This window comes from Pieris rapae, chromosome 23 (assembly GCF_905147795.1).
Source record: "Pieris rapae chromosome 23, ilPieRapa1.1, whole genome shotgun sequence".
Classification (NCBI taxonomy): domain Eukaryota; kingdom Metazoa; phylum Arthropoda; class Insecta; order Lepidoptera; family Pieridae; genus Pieris; species Pieris rapae.
The window spans coordinates 327246-346487 of record NC_059531.1 but is presented as its reverse complement, the minus strand read 5'-3'; the positions used below and the strand labels follow the sequence as shown (position 1 = coordinate 346487).

The following is a 19242-nucleotide window of genomic DNA, read 5'->3' as shown; positions in this document are numbered from 1 at the left end:
TATTTGTTAGAGGTTTTTTTTTATTATTAATTACTTAAGATGTCATGTGGAACAGTTTCTGCAGCTCCTTACAAAAAACTTGGTGATTAAAAAGAGTGGCGGAGAGTTTATTGCCAGTTCTTCTCTTCCGTTTTAAGGCCTGGATTTGAGAACTGGCAGTAAATGTAAAATTAGAAGCATTTCATATATATTTATTTTTTGATCTTCATAAGTGTACATTGTGTTACCTATTTGAATCAATGAATTTTGAATTTGAATAAAATGTGACTATTCAGATGATTGCAATGTTTTTTTCTAAACAAATTGGATACATATTTAATATATTTTAATACAGAAATAACATAATACATAAAAATATATCTAATAATATATATAACTGCGACATTGGACTTCAAATACAAAAGTAATGTTTCAATAAATCTAATCAAATCAGGTCCCGCTAAATTTAAACAATAATTGTTTGATAATAGAACGTCTGTTATACTAAGTGCTAGAGAGTTATATACTAACACTACTTATTTAATAGGCGTGTAATAAATAAAACATATTAATAGATTTAAAGTGCCAAAACAATGGAACACTTTGACACACCACAACAACCTTTTAAAAGTTACGCATGTCGTGCGATTGACACAATCGTAATTGGCATAAAGTACGTGTCAACTGTCAACCAAATTAACATGGACAATTTGGTCACATTTTTCCCACAGGTTGAGCAATGAGAGCGGGTCTACTTGGTTATGACCGTGTAGGGTCATCGCGTGGGCCACAAAAACCGTGAGACCAAAGCTCGCTTCAAAGGAAATTTGATGCAATTAAAGTCATTTAAATTTCCGCGAACGAAAGCTTTCGAAAGGATTTCTCGACTTTCGTCTTATGTATGCCTTAATTACACGAAAGACATAAAGTGTAACACTTATTTAGTTTTGAGCAGTGTTGGCCTAGTGGCTTCGGCGTGCGACTCTCATCCCTGAGGTCGTAGGTTTGATCCTCGGCTGTGCACCAATAGACTGTCTATGTGCGCATATAACATTTGCTAAACATCGTGAGGAAACCGACGTGTTTTAAACCAAGTCGACGACATGTGTCAGGCACTGGAGGCTGATCACCTACTTGCCTATTAGATTTTTGATGTAAAAATGTTCATGAGACAGATTCAGAAATCTGAGGCTAAGACCTAAAAGAGGTTGTAGCGCCACTGATTTATTTATTTTATTTTGAGTTTAAAAAAGTATTTGATTCCTTTATGTCTTGCTCTCATCGTCATCTGATTCTTAGTTTAACTTATCTTGTATTACGAACGATCTTTTGACAAACAAAAATCAAAGAAAATCATATAAATAAGCATAAGCCTCACTGAGACAAGTGATGTAACAATTGCTTAAATATACCAGTTAATTAAATATAATTTACGTTTCATTGACGACATGCATTAAAATAAAGATCGCCCCCGTCTTATTCAAGTATATGCCTCATTAAAAGTACTTACACAATATGAACAGTCATACCAGATTGTGGTGAATGTTCGAATGCCGCTGCTGAGAGATCAGCAGGGCTTTTGAGGATGATACGACATCTGTGTACTGTAAAATACACTTTAATATAAAGCAAAAAGTGCCAATTTGAAATCCCGATGACCTGCTCTAAGAGTAATGTAGGCTTAGTATGTTGCAACGGCCTTTATGTGCTTTCACGAAGTTTATTTAAAACAATAAGCTTTTCGGTTTGAAAACGTATTCAGAATGTGAAAGCTGATACGCATTCTGTGGATTGCAGTTGGGATTTTAAAGGAATTAAATGTTTTTTTTTTGTAAAAGTAATTTATTACATTATGTAGAATCTTGACTTTGAGAAAGTGTACAGCATTTTTCTTCTCTGTATTTCTTTTTATATTGTAAGTAGGGAGTTACACTTATAAAGTGTATTGTAGTATTTTGTAATTATTTATAATAATGATAATAAAATTCATTTTAAGTACTATTACTTTTCTAAGTGTAAAATTTGAAAACCCTTTTAAGTAAAAAATACCTGTGTTAGGGTTCCCAGCTCTTCCATAAACAAACTTAAGTGAGTGATTGAGTGAGTGAATGAGTGAATGAAAAAATTGTATTTACATCGTGGGTCTCAAAAGCGTATTAATTTTAATAGGCATTCTCGAAAATGCATTTCGTACCAAGAATAGACAATGTGTGGGTAATATGTGTTAAAAATAATTACTGTTGATCAAATCACCAAATATCAAAATCAAAAAACTCACTCCGCCCCTAATGCCTACGTAATGCCTGAACGGCCCCTAAATAAAATTAAATTTAAACCTAAAATATATTTTGTGAAACGTAAATATTAACATATAATAAATATGTTAATCTGGCAATTTGTTTAAATCTTTTGTATATATTCTTTTTAATTAACTAAAACTATACTTAATAAAATACAATTTATACATTTATTGTACAATTCGCTAATGATTACTAATTATAATAATCGTAATGAAAGACTCGTAACCAATCACCGTTTTGTATTTAATTTATTTAAAGATGATATCACCAACCAGTGCGCGTGTCAAAGAGACATATCGCAATTAAATGATCGCCATTTTTTACAATAATAAAGACCAATAGAAATACAATTTACAGTCGGACATTAGAATGTCGATTCGTATCTGCAAGCGAATTGTAAAAAGCTTGATTTTATATCAAGATAAATCATATATTCAAGTTTTTATAACTAACATAGGAACTCCTTCAAGAAAAGAGCGTACCAATTTTTAAAAGGCCGGCAACGCACTCGCGAGACCTCTAGCATCGAGAGTGTCCATGGGCGACGGTATCAATTAACATCAGGTGAGCCTCCTGCCCGTTTGCTCTATAAAAAACAATAAACTAAGATATATTAGATATAAGTAGCTGCACTGCCTGCTGAACTTAAATCTAACTACAACTATCGTGGTTAGTTCTTACTACTGTCTTACAGTCCAAAGACTTTTATTAAAGATTTTAAATTTCAACAAAATCACTCAAATAATTATTTGCAAGCCAATTGGTTTTCCTCCCATTTCGACACAATATAATCTTCTTTCGCGAGAGTATTTATTACATTAAAATCGGTGCCGTGAGCCTATTTTGTTTTTAATAAAGGAAGACAATATTTACTTAGGATCTGTTTCACAATGTATGGATAAAGTACCAAATAGCAATGTTACACAAATTATCTGGAAGATAAAAGTTTCAAATAATAGCGTTATATGATTGTCGTGAAACGCAACACTAATGTTTATCCTACCAATAAGTAATAAATAGCTTATTTGGAATTTATCCGGACATTGTGAAACAGACCCATAGTCTATTAAAAAAAATATAAAAACGTTTATTTTGGAACATAAGATCATCTAGGTATCACTTATTCCACGTCATTAAATTTGAACCTGTAGGCATCCCTACTCATCGGCCATGAAGACAGAGGGTGTAGGCCGAGAGAAAAAGCCGGCGTAGAAAACTCTCGGTACTCTTTTTAAAAAGCAAATCACCAAACTATACTTATTTTATAACAAATATTTTATTTTATTAGAAGTCTATTAAACATATTGTCGTGTGAAATTGTATCGCTAAGCGTGTAAGGAATGTCTGGTGATCCCCGGTGATGGGAATGGGAAGCGCCATCCGCCCACGCTATTTTAATTTATTTATCTATGTTCTCTGAATAGAAAATTATCTATGAATTAAGTTTTTTTTGCAAGCTTGATATAAAATAAGATAAAAACGGTTGTTATAAAGACTGCGTTCCTTCAAATTATTGTATCTTAAAACATACGACGCGGACAAATTCTGTATTGAGAATTTCTGTAATAAGCCTAATTGCCTAGGCGTTTTTTATCTGATCATTTATCAATGAATGATTAATTATAAATAAAAAATAGTGTATGCAAACAATTTATTCAATTCGAATTGAATTACATTGTCCCTGATAATAATATAATAGTAAGACTTTTTTACAGATTAAGGACAGAATTTTCTTACAATATACATAATTACATATAAAGCATACAGATACAGGGGTATGAATATGATTGTGCCCCATTCAGCGTCGAGACCCTTGGTCCATGGGGTCCTAGCGCTATAAGGCTTTAAGTTAGTCGACTTCACAGGAAGCCGAAGAGCTGGCAGCTATCTAGGACAAAGACTTAGTCTAGCTATTCAAAGAGGGAACGCTGCCAGTATCTTCGGAACCTTGCCTAAAGGAACTCCTTTTAGTAATACATTTAGTTATTGTTTTTTGTTATATTAATTTATGTCAACAATATAATATAAATATATTGTTATTATAAATTAATCCATCTGAAACCCCAAGAGACAGAACAGAACGACAGAAATCAGCAGAAATTACAAGTTCACCCAACCTACCGCATTCAAGTAATTATTATTAACAAACAGTGTATGTAACATTAAAACCTCTTTGCTGTAAACATATGTTAGTGCACACAATAAACGGAAAACAAAGGTACTATCTGGTGAGTAATGTGCCCGGTTCACCGGTGATTTGCTTCGGTTAGTTGTCGTTCAAGCCTGAAGAGTGCGAGAATGTACGAAAGAGATTTTAAAGCGAAGTGGGAGTGCGTGCAACTAAGTAGTGTATATGTCGCAGTCAACTATCTAAAATAGCCGTTCAATTAACAGCCTAGCCGTGTAACTAGCGGCCTGGAAGATAGGCCATAGTGTTAGGTACAACATTTAATAAACTGTCTGACTAATGAAGATCTGAAATATCTAAGAAATTCCTTATTTTAAAAATTAACTTGTAAGTGATAAAGAAAACAATTTTTTACCGGGTTGAAGATATGTATTATTGTAAAACTTATAATTATTTAAACTTAATGTTAAATTTATCCGACGTTTCACGTCCACCGTTTCACAACTGCGCGCAAGGAAGTTTTTGCCGCCGACTGAAGTATTACCGAACCAATTCGACTTAGGGTCCTTCAAGAAAAGAGCGTACCAATTCTTAAAAGGCCGGCGACGCGCGAGCCCTCTGGCATTGAGAGTATCCATGGGCGGTATCACTTTACATCAGGTGAGCCTCCTGCCGGTTTGCCCCCTGTTCTATTAAAAAAAAAGTTTAAATTTGAGGAATAAGCATGAATAACGGATATCATTGAGAAGTCAAAAGTATTCAGTTACGTAGTTATTGCGTGGTTTGTTAAAAGTAAGCAGTACCAGTCGGTACTGCTCAGTGCTCACTACGTGTGGAGGTAGGTAAAAGCCGCACTGCGTTTATTCCCGCGAGGTTTAAACGCACGAAAGTTTTACAAATCGCTAATAAAACAACCGAATTTGCGCATTGGAGTACACATTTATTATGAATCAATAGTGCACATTAACCTGGAAAGTCATGAACACGACAATATTAAGTAACTCATTTGAAATCTAGATAAATATAGGATATAATTTTGAATTGTAGCAAATACGGCATTTCAGATATAATATGGGATTGACTATCAATTTTCTTAGACTAGAGCGAGTAAGCAAAAGACAATTCTAGAACACACATTATTTGTGTCAAAACTAAATACAATTACTTTTATCTGACCTCTGTGGATACTATGTACATCTAAAAAGGCAAAAGACATGTTAATATAGGTACAGACACAGATATACGTATTTCCCAGCTACGAAAAATTTATTTGACGTTGTTAGCATTTTTATTTCAGTTTTTTGTTAAAACCTTCCCTGATCATCCACAGCATTTTCAAATTCGTTATTAGCCATTCTCGAGTTTTAGCGATATTATAAAGTCATAGTCAGAAAATCATTTATTTATATAGGTAACACATTTTACAGTTATGAAAGTAAAAAAAATAAAATGCTTCTAATTTTATTTTACTGCCAGTTCTCAAATCAAGAGCGTAGAATAGAAGAGAACTGACAATGAACTCTCCGTCACTCTTTTTATTCGTTAAATACTATTTGTTATGTATCCATACTAACTGGCATCCCAAACAAATGCAAACTACTTTTCATAATGTATTAAGTCCGTTGCACGTTCAATAATTTAATGTATAAATTAAAAGTACATTAAAGGTGGATTGCCAATCTTACATTTGCAATGAAGAGCGATAAAATGCTACAGTACTTTGTACCACTTAGCAGCTTAATATAAATTAAAGTTCGCTTCTTTAATTGATTTTATCTTACATTTTAAGACTCTTAGCTTTAATTTGGTAAGTATCTTGAATTGCTTACGGTCGCTACGACTTGAATTACGAAACAATTTAATAATTATTAAAGATAATTTCTAATAACGTATTAATCCCTTGTGATAATAAGCTTTTTTATGGGTATTTAGTAAACTGGATTGTCTAAATGCATTCCCAAAGTCAACCTTTACATACCACAAATGGAGGATAATATCAATTTTATGAAAGATGTATCGGATAAAGTATTTATGTAAAATTGAACAAATGATAAACGAAAATGAATTTTCAATTTGTTGTACAAATAATAATTAAATTAGATCACCGCCATGTTGGTTTTGAAAATTGCTACATCTAAAAAATAAACTAAGAATTTAATTAAAAGATAATTTTTAATAATTACAAGACGGCCGACGCGATTGTCTTTACGACGGTATTAGTTCATGAATATTTTTTAGAGAAACTCTGTTTGTACTATGTCAAAAGACTAGACTGATGTAAGTATATCTAATTGAAGTGAAACTTATTTAGCTAGAAAATATTTACGGTTAAAACGTCACGAAGCTGTGCAGCGTTTTTGTCGAAGAAAAGGGAGAGAGCGATTGAGACCGATTTAGAGAGAGTGAGAAAGGGAGATCGAGAAAACGCAGATTTTTTTATATATTTATATTATCATTAGCACGTATACAGTGTGAATATAGATATACAAATACATGGAGTGTTCATATACATGGTCGTCTATTGGGGCTGTTACCTTAGTAATAATTAATTTAGAAAGAAGTTTCATTTTTGGCATATTGTGTACATTTTTTTAATTATTGCCTAAACGTATCTTAAGTTCCCGACAGCAAGAAACAGGACCTCTTCCACTCTTCGCAAGGACTTGCTGTTGTAGTAGAAATATAGTGAACAACCGGCATGTCTTATAAATATTATAGGACATGGATCATTTGACATTTGTTCATTACATTTGCACAAATATACGAGATTTATCTCTCTCAAGCCAATAGACAATAGACCCTGATTGAATTTCGGGTTCAACTAGGTACCAGACTATCTGTTTGCAACGAGATTTGTAGTACACCTTTCCTTGTTTTTAAGAACTCTCAGGAAAAGAAATAACGTCATTTGTGTATTTCACTTTTTTACGCCTTTTTGTGCACTTACGTGTGAACTCATGTATTTTCAATCCGAAATAGAGTAACTCTAGAAAGACATTACGTTTGAAAAGGGTATTCCATTACAGTGAAGTTCCTATTGTTGTATGTAATTGGAGCTATTGTGGACCCTTGCGGAGCGCGGGTGACCCGTGACCCGAACCGGGTCAAGGTCTGTGCATTTCTTTGATATGTCAAGTGTAATTGGGTGAGCGCCAACAGAATAGGTATATTTTAATATCTACCTAACATTTGTTGTAGATATAATATGTTTTCAGAATTTTAAATCTATTTATTAACAAATAGATTTAATATAAATTTACATTTTGTGAACACAGTTCAAATTAGAAATACCAAATTATAAATGTGTCACAAAAAATAAGTTCCAAATCGAAGATTTGTGAAATGAAACCTGTGTTAAATTTTTTTTTATCTAAAAGGGGCAAACGGACAGGAGGCTCACCTGATGTTAAGTGATACCGTAAACCCTCTCAAATGCCAGAAGGCTCGCGAGTGCGATACCGGCCTTTTAAATAAGGATTACTCAATTTTGAAGCAATTATAAATAAATGCTCCATTATTCTTCGCTCACTGCAAAAGGTATGACTTTGGACAATAAACCCCTGCCTCTGCCGGAAGGTACGTACAATAGGTCATAGGATCATTGATATAACGAGGTATGACGTCACGGGACTTGACAGGAAGTGAACCATTTCACTGTCACGGATGAATTGATTTAATCTAATCGAGGCAATTGCCTCTCGACGGTATCTCGGCGAGTACTTGAAGATAAGCCGTGATAATTAAGTGATCAGTGGCGATAATTCATTTCCTAAATAGAGACTACTTTGAATGTTTGCTCAAGACATCACAGGTGAAAACTACACAGTAGCTTCTAACATATACTTGCTAGAATTAGATTATTTCCATCCGGGGCCTTCAAAAGCACGCTGGGAATTCAAAATTCGTGCGACGTACATTTTTCTGACTTCAAAGTATACGAGATAGATAAATAATGTTTAGCACATTAATAGCTCTTTTCTCGGATCCGAGTGGAGTTGGGTCATAGTAGCGGTGCCGCTCACTCGGATCCGTGCGAATGTTGCGTTCATTTTTTTGAACCATTGCCTGACTCTCAAATCTGAGATTTTGCCATTTGCCATTTTGGATCCGAAAAATGTGTTTTTTTTATAAATATAATGATATACATATTAGCTCCAACTTTGTATCCATAGTTTAAGCATTCAATGTGTTAAAGAACTTTATTTCTCACTACAAAAATGAATTATTTTTGTTAATAAACTTAATATGTACGAATGAGACACGTCGCCATTATCCGTCCTTTTTGGAGATATAGAAAATTAAAGTCTCTAAAGTATTTTTATGAAAAGTATTAAAGCACCAAACGTGCAAGTTGTTAGTTTGCAATAATTCGTCACGGGCTCACATTAAGTATATTTAGCTCACCCACTGCTTCGCGTTTTTTTTTTACGTAAGACTAATTTGCTATAATTTCTTTCTCGGACCCAAGCATTTCACCATGCCTCCTTCTGATAGAGGACAAATCTTTGCTTTTAATTTATTTTATTATTCTTTATTACTCAATATGTCATATGGAACATGGTGTAATGGTTGCAGCTCCTTACTTCCTTTTATTGTGTAAAAAAAACTTGGCGAATAAAAAGAGTGGCGGAGAGTTTATTGCCAGTTCTTCTTTTCCGTTCTACCGAAAAAGTCTATAACTGGCAGTAAATGTAAAATTAGAATCATTTAATGTATTTCTTTTTTTTTTGATGTGAAACATCTATAGCTGCACGTAAACCGATTTCTGCCGTGGCGACGCATGCCGTGGCGACGCGTCGCCGCGCTATTTGATGGTATTATTATTACAAAATAATATAATAATATATCACAATATGTTACATTATAAAACCGCTGTGGTTTGTATTAATTGTAACCATAGCAGTCTTGTTTAGGAGCGCGACAAATGCATGCAAAAGTAGTTACATATTATATACCTATATACAGTCTATATGCAGTAGTAAATTTCACATTAAAAATATTTAATGAAAATAATTTTTTATTCAATAAATAGTCATCGTTATCTGGCAAAAAAAGTCCCGTGACGGCTCACATTTTTTTCGTTCATAAGTGTACATTATGTTACCTATATGAATAAATTATTTTTGATTTGATTTGATTTAATGTGAATGTAATTTGTTCTAGGAAAGTAGTAAATGCGTTGTACAATGTGCAATGTAAACATTGATTTATTTAAATAACATGCAGTTAAGGTATTACTCAGGGCAGGTAACCGCAAACCGCACTAATTACCCAAGAGTCGATTGACTCATGACTCAGCCACATCGTAACGCGACCCGTGAAGCCCTTTACACTCTGGTACTCAGGTGGAAACAGTCCCCTGACTTTGTCACATATTTAATCACAAAGCTATAAGGACTGAGATATAATATTAATATAATAATAAATAATAGGATTAATTAATAAAATAATAGGAAAAGGATAAGGTTTAAAATAGTAAAATTTGTAAAATTTTAAACAATTTTAAACACACACAAAGAACGGTTGGCTGGCAGTTAATACACAAGTTTATATTAAAATAAAAAGCCCTGAATGCCTCGGAGAGAAATCAAAATCATGCAGTCGTTTAGGTAATGTACACTTATGTAATGCTTCTAATTTTACATTTACTGCCAGTTCCCAAATCATAGGCGTATAACGGAAGAGGAGAACAGGCAATAAACTCTCCGCCAGTCTTTAATCATCAAGTTTTTCGTAATAAGCTGCAACTATTACACCACGTTCCGCATGACATCTTAGTTATGCATCGTTAATGAATAATAAATTAAAAACAAAGATTTGTCCTCTATCAGCAGGAGGCATGGTCAAATAGAAGCAAGCATTCGTCTAAAATATACGATTAACTTCAGTGTAGTAATCAAAGAAGTATAACTGACAATCAAAGTAATATCCGTAGTTTATCTCTTATAACCTTTTTATTAATATTGAAACTGTCCCTGGCACGAATACGAAGTCTCTCATATTCCCCAGGGAGAGAATGAAGTCTGAAAACTAAATCGTGACCTGAGATTTCTTGAAGCATTTCTTTACCTTTATAGCGAATATGAAGGCTTCATCTCTTATGAGGTCATCCATTGGATCAAATGTATTCTCTGAAATACGCAAGAAAACTTTTCTCATTCGCATACTTATTCATATATAAACCACAAACTTGCTTTTTTGTAATAATCTTGTCACTGTTTATGCGTGTCAGCTGTCTTGTATTTTGTGTGTCGCCTTTTTTGGCCAACGTATCTTTCGCCGACCGAGTTATCCGTGTATTGTTTTATCTTTTTGATAATATTAACAAGAGACCCGATGAATGCTATAATTAGCCGTTAAGCCATTTGCATGCAGAATTATGCAAACACTTGTCAATATATAATTACAGATGTTATTCGAAGCGGATAAGGATAAATAGAAAGGCCTAGTAGATTCAGAGTTCGACTGTCATCACTGAGGTCATAGGTTCGAACCCCGGCTGTGCACCAATGGACTTTCTATCTATGTGCGGATTTAACAGACGCGTATGCGATGAACGAAAACATCTTTAGAGGAATTCAGCATGCCTAACCCAATTAATCAATGGCGTGTTTAGGTACAGAGGTCTAATCACATACTTGACTGTGAGAAAAACAAATGATCACGAAGAAACTCAGGCCTGAACTAGGAAAATTGTGTGAATCAAAGCAATGAGCACTCACACTCTGGAAATTCCAATAGTGATAGCGAAACCGACCTTTATGTTTTGTTTGCAATTTTGATTTACTTCCCTCGAACCGTAGTTAACCAAGTATTTATGGAGGGGAGATGTAATAATTTACTTTAATAATCTTATCTTAATCTTGACAGGCATTTGAAATCAGTTTCATTATAGATTTTGGCATGTGAGCAGAATGGATAAGAATTTATGTAACAAATAGTAGACTTGGCGTCTCAACCTTTGATTGATCTTTGAATAAGACCCCTGGAATAAAAGTGCGTTTGCGCAGTCGACGGTGACGAACAGCTTTTTAGTTACAGTCGGTGGGCAATGGCCAGTACGGTAAACGAAGCTGCAACTTCCTGTATTAAGAACGAAGCATTTCCTTACGATTTTACTGACAAATAATTCATGGATATGTGGAAAGAACAATTAAAATAGAATAAGCCAAACTTTTGCTTCCTCTTCCTTTTTTGTCACGCAATAATAAAATATTTCGAGTGGTTAAAAATGCTACACCAATTATTATTTTAATGTCATTGGTAAATTGTGAAATTGGCGGAAAAGGCGGTTGAACTAACTACGGACCTGTGGTATGAAACTGTTGATAACCTACCACCACTGCCCAAATAGGGACGTCAGAATTATCAATGACGATGCTGCGTTGGTGGAAGCAGTTGTCAATAGGTGTATCTTGACATTTGGTCGTGTGAGTGTACCGGCTGCTAAACAAATTGAATAAACCCATGGAATCTTATAACCAGAAACAGGCAAAGGGGCCGTTCAAATATTAAATAAGCACAATAGGGAGAAAGGGGCTTTTTGATTTTCATATTTGCTGATTACGCCAACAGTTATTATTTACTTTTTAACACATATTACCCACACATTGCTGAAAACGAAATACATTTTGTGAATTCCTACATTATTATGTTTATGTACTATTATTTTTGAGGGTTTTGCTTACTTTTGCTGAGTAGTGGAAGGGGAGGGAAGGATAAATTGCATTAAATCTGATTACGTAACACTCGCACGATAATTAAAACGATGGCCCGACCAAGCATCACAAAACCAAAGACTGACTCACTGAGCTGTTAGATGTGGAAGCAGCGAATATGTATTAGCCAGAACATGGTCGTGAAGGTTTGTATTAAAACAACTATCAATACTAAGCATAATAAATTCCAGTCGTTTCCTAATTGTGTCGTGTATAATTCCTGTGATCTTTGATCTCTGTTTCTAGGTTTACAAGGGACAGTGGATTGCTCGAATAATTAGCTTGGCCTCTTATCTGTTAATTAATTCGAGACACGTATCTATTATTTCATTTAAAGTTCCTTTAATTTTTCAATAAGGAACATTGCTAAACTGCGATAATTTGTAGCAATTGGAAGCCCAGTAACGCACTGCACATGGAAGTACAGGGTTCAATTGCTGTTTAAACAGCAATAACAACAAGAACAACAACAACAAAATATGTTTATTCATCTAGGTAAATAAGTACACTTATGAGGCGTAGAGTGGGCAAGAAGAACTGGCAAGAAACTTTCCGCCACTCTTTTCAATCAAAAGTTTTTAATACAAATTGTTTGAACTGGAGCAAATCAATCCCAAGGATTAGGATCATTTAAGTATTCGCAACATTTATTAATTAATTAATAGTTAAAGTTATTAATTCGTTTCTATTCGGCATTCGTGTGCCGCCTTCTTCCTCAGTTTTATTCAAAGTAATTGAAATAAGAACAAGAGAAGAAGCCGTATCGTATTAATGTAATAAGTAAAGGAACTGGAACTAATTAGCTGAGGTCCCCTAATATTTAAATTCAAATGTTTTTGAACGCACTAAATGAGTCAATACTCCTTAAACAACCCAGGGGTAACCGAGACTTAAAATTCGTCCATTGTAAATTGAACTTTCACACAAAGTAACAAACTATTAAATCGAGTAAATATATTGAATTTGTATATAAGGCTTACATGGCAGTGTTTAGGGGAGTCTTGGCATCTTACATTGCTAATAAACATTTAAAATAATTTAAACCATTTCCGGTGCAATGTTAGTTGTTTAATATTTCCGGTTCAATACCATGCACATTAAATAGAAAATATTATAAGTAGCTTTAAATTTAGTTAACACTAAATTAGATGGCATGGTATGGCCATAATATAAGGACAGAAGTCTTCCTGACATGTCGCACATTAATTAGACATAATTTGTGATACTGAAACTTTATTATGAAATAACGGTGGAACCCAGTTGTCAGATGTGTGACTTATTTAAGTTTGAACCCTACATCATACATCATGTTTATTTTTTTTATTTTTTTATAGAATATATATATTTAAACATATTTAAACAAACTGGCAGGAGGCTCACCTGATTCTTCTCTTCCGTTCTACGCCCTTGATTTGAGAACTGGCAGTAAATGTACAATTAGATTCATTTAATGTATATTTCTTTTTTTTTTTGACGTTCATCTTTATGTCCTATAACCCCTAGGTGGGGCAGAGGGCGTCCACAGCGAGCCTCCATCCCGTTCGGTCTTGCGCCTCGTGTTTCACCTCGCTCCAAGTCCTACCAGCTCTCTTTACCTCGTCCGCTACTGTACGGCGCCAGGTTTGTTTGGGACGGCCACGCCTTCGCTTTCCTTGCGGGTTCCAATCAAGCGCCTGTTTGGGAATATGACTGGGATCCCTTCGAAGTGTATGGCCTATCCAATTCCACTTGCGCCTCTTGATCTGCTGACTGATCGGGGTTTCTCGGCAGCGCTCCCAAAGTTGCTCGTTGGAGATTTTTTCAGGCCAGTAGATACCCAGAATATGGCGAAGACAGCGGTTGACGAAGACTTGGAGTCGGTGCGAGATGTCTTTGGTGACCTTCCACGTTTCACACCCATAAAGCAGCACAGACTTGACGTTGGATCCGAATATTAACTAATATTCCTCCGAATATTATCCGAATATTAATAATATTTTGACGTTCATAAGTGTACATTATGTTACCTATATGAATAAATGATTTTTGATTTGATTTGATTTGAGAACTATCCTCGTGAGTAAGTTTTTAATGTATAGTGTCTAATAGCAGTATAGTTTTTGTTTTTTAGTTATTCCCAGTTCTTTGTTTAAGAACGTACTACTTCCTGCAGCCAAATTGGGATTGGGGCACACCCTGTCTATTTAATACCACCAGAAAGTGATTGGCTTTATCAGTTTAGTCTTTTATGACAGAACGTAAGTAAATCATTAAACCGATGAGATAATAAAAAACCAAACACTGGTGAAATAGGTTAAATTGGCTTTGATTATTAAAAGACGCTTCACCGAATAACTTTAGGTGCGGCTGAAATTGTTGGAAATGGTTTCCATTTTACGCTGGCAACCCGCTAACGAAGTATTCTCTTCATTTGGGCCATTCAACAGTATGTGAACCGGGTCGCCACGAGGGCACTTTAAACTCACTACCTGACTTTTAAAACAATTTTCGAGGCACAAAAGGCAAATAATGCAACAATGGAGTGAATTTTCGTCACGTAATCCGCAAAAACAAACAGCCGTTCAACTCTTATAGACAACAATACCACCTAGCGATAGTTTGAAAACTGCCGCCTTGGTACCTGCCCCTTTGGCCAGGTACGCACATTCCGAACATAAAAACGAGTGGTTCTCCTCAATGAAGACACCTCGAGACTTTGATTGCGACCAGCGATAATGGGCCGCTAATCGCTCTTGCATTTTTGTGATAACTGTCATAATACTTGTATATGGAAATTGTATTAAGCAACGGAAAACAATATGTATTCTACATGTAATATTGTTTTCTTCAACCTCAAAGCTAACTAATCAAACTAGTATTTTCTTATGAAGTTTTCAGGTTTTGCTCAAACCAAAGCGTTAAGTATACAATTCTTATAAGAAATATTCGCCTGTCCTAAAAACGACATGTGTAACACAAAGATAGCTTCGGTGATCAATAAATTTTTAACAAAGTTGCTCATCATATAGCAAAGGGACATCGAATGTGGGGACCGGATGTCACTAATTACTAGAGCCTTAACATTTTTTTTTTATTCCTTTCATTTTTTTTAAACAAATAGTAAATGGAAAATATTGTATAATTCGTAAACATATATTCTTACTTGAATACTATAATATATCTGCATATGATACTTTTATACAGGGACATATGTTTTTATTTTTACGTGTGGTCCCTATAACTTGGGGACCTATCTAAAACCGGAGTAGAATTGTCACTGTTCTATTTAAACGGACTACCATCTCTTTCAAAACAAACAAACGTTAAGCAAAACAAAAAACTTGGCGATTATAAAGAGTGGCGGAGAGTTTATTACCAGTTCTTCTCCTCCGTTCTACGTCCTTAAAATTAGAAGCATTTATTATTTCTTAATTGGCGTTTATAAGTGTACGTTGTGTTAACTCAAATTTGAATAACAGATCATATTTTTGTTTACCTTAAAAAGTCATAGCGTGCTTATTAAATAAAACCCACTTATCCAATTGACGCTGACGTCAGCCAATTTCAATTGAATTGAAATTGCCAGTGTCTCGAAGCGAATTGCCTCGTTTTACTCAAATGTCATTCGGGGGTCCTTACAAAAAGAAAATATAAAGTTTTCGATTGCTATATTCAAATATGTACATATTAAGATTTACAATAAACAAAATACTGCAACAATTGGTCACATTTCTGATAAGCGATGATTTGTAGAGTTCATCTGCGAATAATAATGTATGTAACTGCAAAACGGGCAGACAGATATTTGTGTGTTTGTTTAAATCGTCATCTTGTCATTTATTTTATTTTTATTTAAAAACAGGCAGGACTACGTTTTAAATTCGTATAAGTAATCTTTGAAAAGATTTGCGTGTATTGCTTGCATTATCTGATGATAATGATCTTGATGTAAAAGGGCACTTGCATCTTTTAGAATAGAATTCGCCACTGAGTGCTAATAACGGACGTGTCGGGAGTCGAGGACTGGTTCCTTTATTGAGAGCGGCGACCTCCCGCGCCGACGGGAACAATGAAAGTGAGAGAGCAGGAATGCGCCGGGGCGAAGCGCGCGCGGAGGGTAGGCCGGTTCCCAGGCGCGAGCCGAGGAATGCCAACAAAGCCTCCATCCGCCATTCAACCGCCCGCCCCCGCCCGCCCCCGCCTCTCATTTTGATAAAGCGAGCCTCCACGCCGTTTACGATCAAAAATTGATTCGATATTCCACAATGAGCTGTTAAAACGTTTCTCGTGTTGTTGCTCGGGTATACACTACTCCGTTCATAAACGCAGCCAAAGTTCACGGCCAGCCTAGGACGGCCGTTGCTGACTTATCGTGTTTTATTTGCATGTGTCATTACACTCTTATTACAATTCTATCGACCACAGGCAAGCACTTGGCTACGTCAGACATCGCTATGAAGAACTTCGAATATGTCTATTGTTCTACTTAACGTGAATCATATTGGCGTTTTAAATACTCATTTATACAACATTATTTTAAAGGAATAAAACGTCCAATGGAAATTGCGTTTGATTGAAAATGACTAATCACTGTCCATGTGAGAGTGCGGCTCTAGCGCCAAGCGGACTGTTCAGTGCTGACACGTTATGTAATGCAAACTATGCACCCCATTGCAAAGTGCAATGTACATAATACAACGTGTTCAACACTCATTATATCAGGGCTGTTTAATAGAGCAACACGCAATATCTATATACAAAATAGTCTACACAGTCCGATCGGAAATTTTTACTACATCATCTGTAATTGAAAAGATTTGATAAGTAGTACTTTTATATAAAAAGGATTTATATATACGTCGCTATTTGCGAAGTATTATTATTATCTGCTATAATCTTTTTTTTTTATAGAACAGGGGGCAAACGGGCCGGAGGCTCACCTGATGTTAACTGATACCGCCACCCATGGACACTCTCGATGCTAGAGGGCTCGCAAGTGCGTTGCCGGCCTTTTAAGAATTGGTAAGCTCTTTTCTGAAGGACCCTAAGTCGAATTGGTTCGGAAATACTTCAGTGGGCAGCTGGTTCCACAAAGTGGTGGTGCGCGGCAAAAACTGCCTGGAAAAACGCGCAGTTGTGGAACGGCGGACGTCGAGGCAGAATACGAAATTCCACCCGTATCACCTCGACGTCCGATGATGAACGATGATGAAATCTAACGATCTCCTTAACAGAACTTGAAGAAAATCAATGACGACGATTAGATTCACTAACATTTTCCTTCCAATTATTGATTTGCACGATAGACAGTGCATATTTTCTATATCATTTATGAATGAATTGCAATACTTGGCAATGACTTCATTATTAAGAACGTGCTTCAGTATAATTGGAGTCCAGCGGTCGCCGCAATGTAGCTTCATGCGGTCGTCGTTCGCCTAACTATTAGATTGTTCATGTATTTATTCTGTATAGGATTACATCATAACAATGACGGCTCACGTTTCGCAATAAACCGACATCAAACAATTGTACAGGATCAAAGTAATTGACGAGCGGCAGCAAGTTTCGTCTTGTCATTGATATTATAAATAATAATATTCAATTGATGGCCGAATGTGCAACAGCTAGTATTTAGTGCGAACTATCACTCATACAAGCTAAAAACCACTTTTCCTTTATAATTTTTTTCTCTTCAATAATCTTATGTTTGCATGTAAGTTCTTGTCGCATCAAAGCCAGCATTTTTTCTTAATGTATCTTGAGAACCAATTTGTTAATTGGTGGTAAGCTCTAGGTGTTAAATAAAAACGTTTTTACGTAGGGCATGTTTATATATATATAAAGCTTCGACTGAATTTTACCCTTAGACGCATCTCTGAATATTCAAAGTGGGCAGAGGAACCATTTTTCTTTATACACAACGTTTTAAGCAAATTGTATATATTTATTTATTTATTAACACTTTGTTACATTACAATATAAAAACTTATCAAAATTAAATGAAAAGTAGAGCAACTGGCGGCCTTATCGCTTTCAAGCGATCTATATATGTAATATAATAAAAATTGAAGCAGAAAATTCTCATATTAAAAGTCATCAAAGGTAAAAAGCGCTTTAACAAAATAACTTTAGCGAAAAAGCTTTTCAGAACCTAATTTATAAGCCTTGTATTTATTTCATATTGTTATCAATTAAAACCATTAAATGTTCCAAGGTAAATATATTCAATTAATGGAAACATCTCTTGACGACAGTCAGCGAGAGTAGATGCGATAAGATGACCGGCATGAACTATTTATTTATCACTACACTTATATAGATATTATATATATTTTTATATAGTAAATAATAGGTGCTACGGTGTAGCAAAATCGCACCTGGCTGTTGGCTGTCATCAGCTGTTACGTTGTGTTTGACGAAGAAGTGTTCGAGGCAAGACGCAGGGGCTGCGGTGACACTGCCCCAGCACGACCAAGCCGCAAGACACACCAGCACCGCACACCGCATTGCAAAACGGGACGTTTGCAAGAATCACACAAGTTTTATTTACACAACACACACGATTACAATAGCGGCACGAGCTCCCGTATCAGAGCGCATTACCCGACTGACGACGACTCACGACTGGCCTGACGCTAACGACCGCGAACCAACCGCGTTGCCAACGGAGTACTGCCGCGCCTGTCTGGGGAATTAGCGAAACAGCGCAGCGTCTACGCTCGCCTTTCGCTTGAACATTTCTTTGGGATTTGACATTGTGTACACAACTCTGCAACCGACCGTCGTCCCGTGCGGACGTCTGCTCCAGTGCTCTCTCGCTCGCTCCGTGTGAGTCATCGCCGCTTGCCACTGTGTACAGTGCGCACGCGCTCTCCGACTGCTGCCTTTGCCGCCTGCTGCGCTCTCATTGGTCGCTTCGCGCCTTCGGTGGACAACGGGCTTTGAAGGCTGCAATTTATGATCGCGGGTTTACCTGCGGCCGCTCAGATAGCCACCTAACGGTGCCAAACGGTTATCTGTCGGTTAACGCCTTGTGCGGGAGTGTTTTGTCCGGGGTGCAATCACCGTGCCTTTTTCAAGGCGCGTAACAGCCCCTCCGCTTCCTCCAAGTCCTGTTGGCGGCCGGGCCTCTTAG

At 35.9% G+C, this 19242-nt stretch overlaps 1 protein-coding gene across 2 annotated transcripts in view; it reads right to left on the bottom strand.

Moving 5' to 3' along the window:
* Window positions 1-18742, bottom strand: part of LOC110997131 (division abnormally delayed protein) — an 87495-nt gene extending 68753 nt beyond the window's left edge. For both annotated transcript variants that reach the window (XM_022265122.2, XM_022265123.2), the window contains exon 1: window positions 18485-18742. In XM_022265122.2, coding sequence (XP_022120814.2) covers window positions 18485-18614 — 130 coding nt within the window. In that variant the 5' untranslated portion in view covers window positions 18615-18742. The remainder of the gene's footprint in view (window positions 1-18484) is intronic.
* Between the last annotated feature and the right edge of the window lie 500 nt (window positions 18743-19242).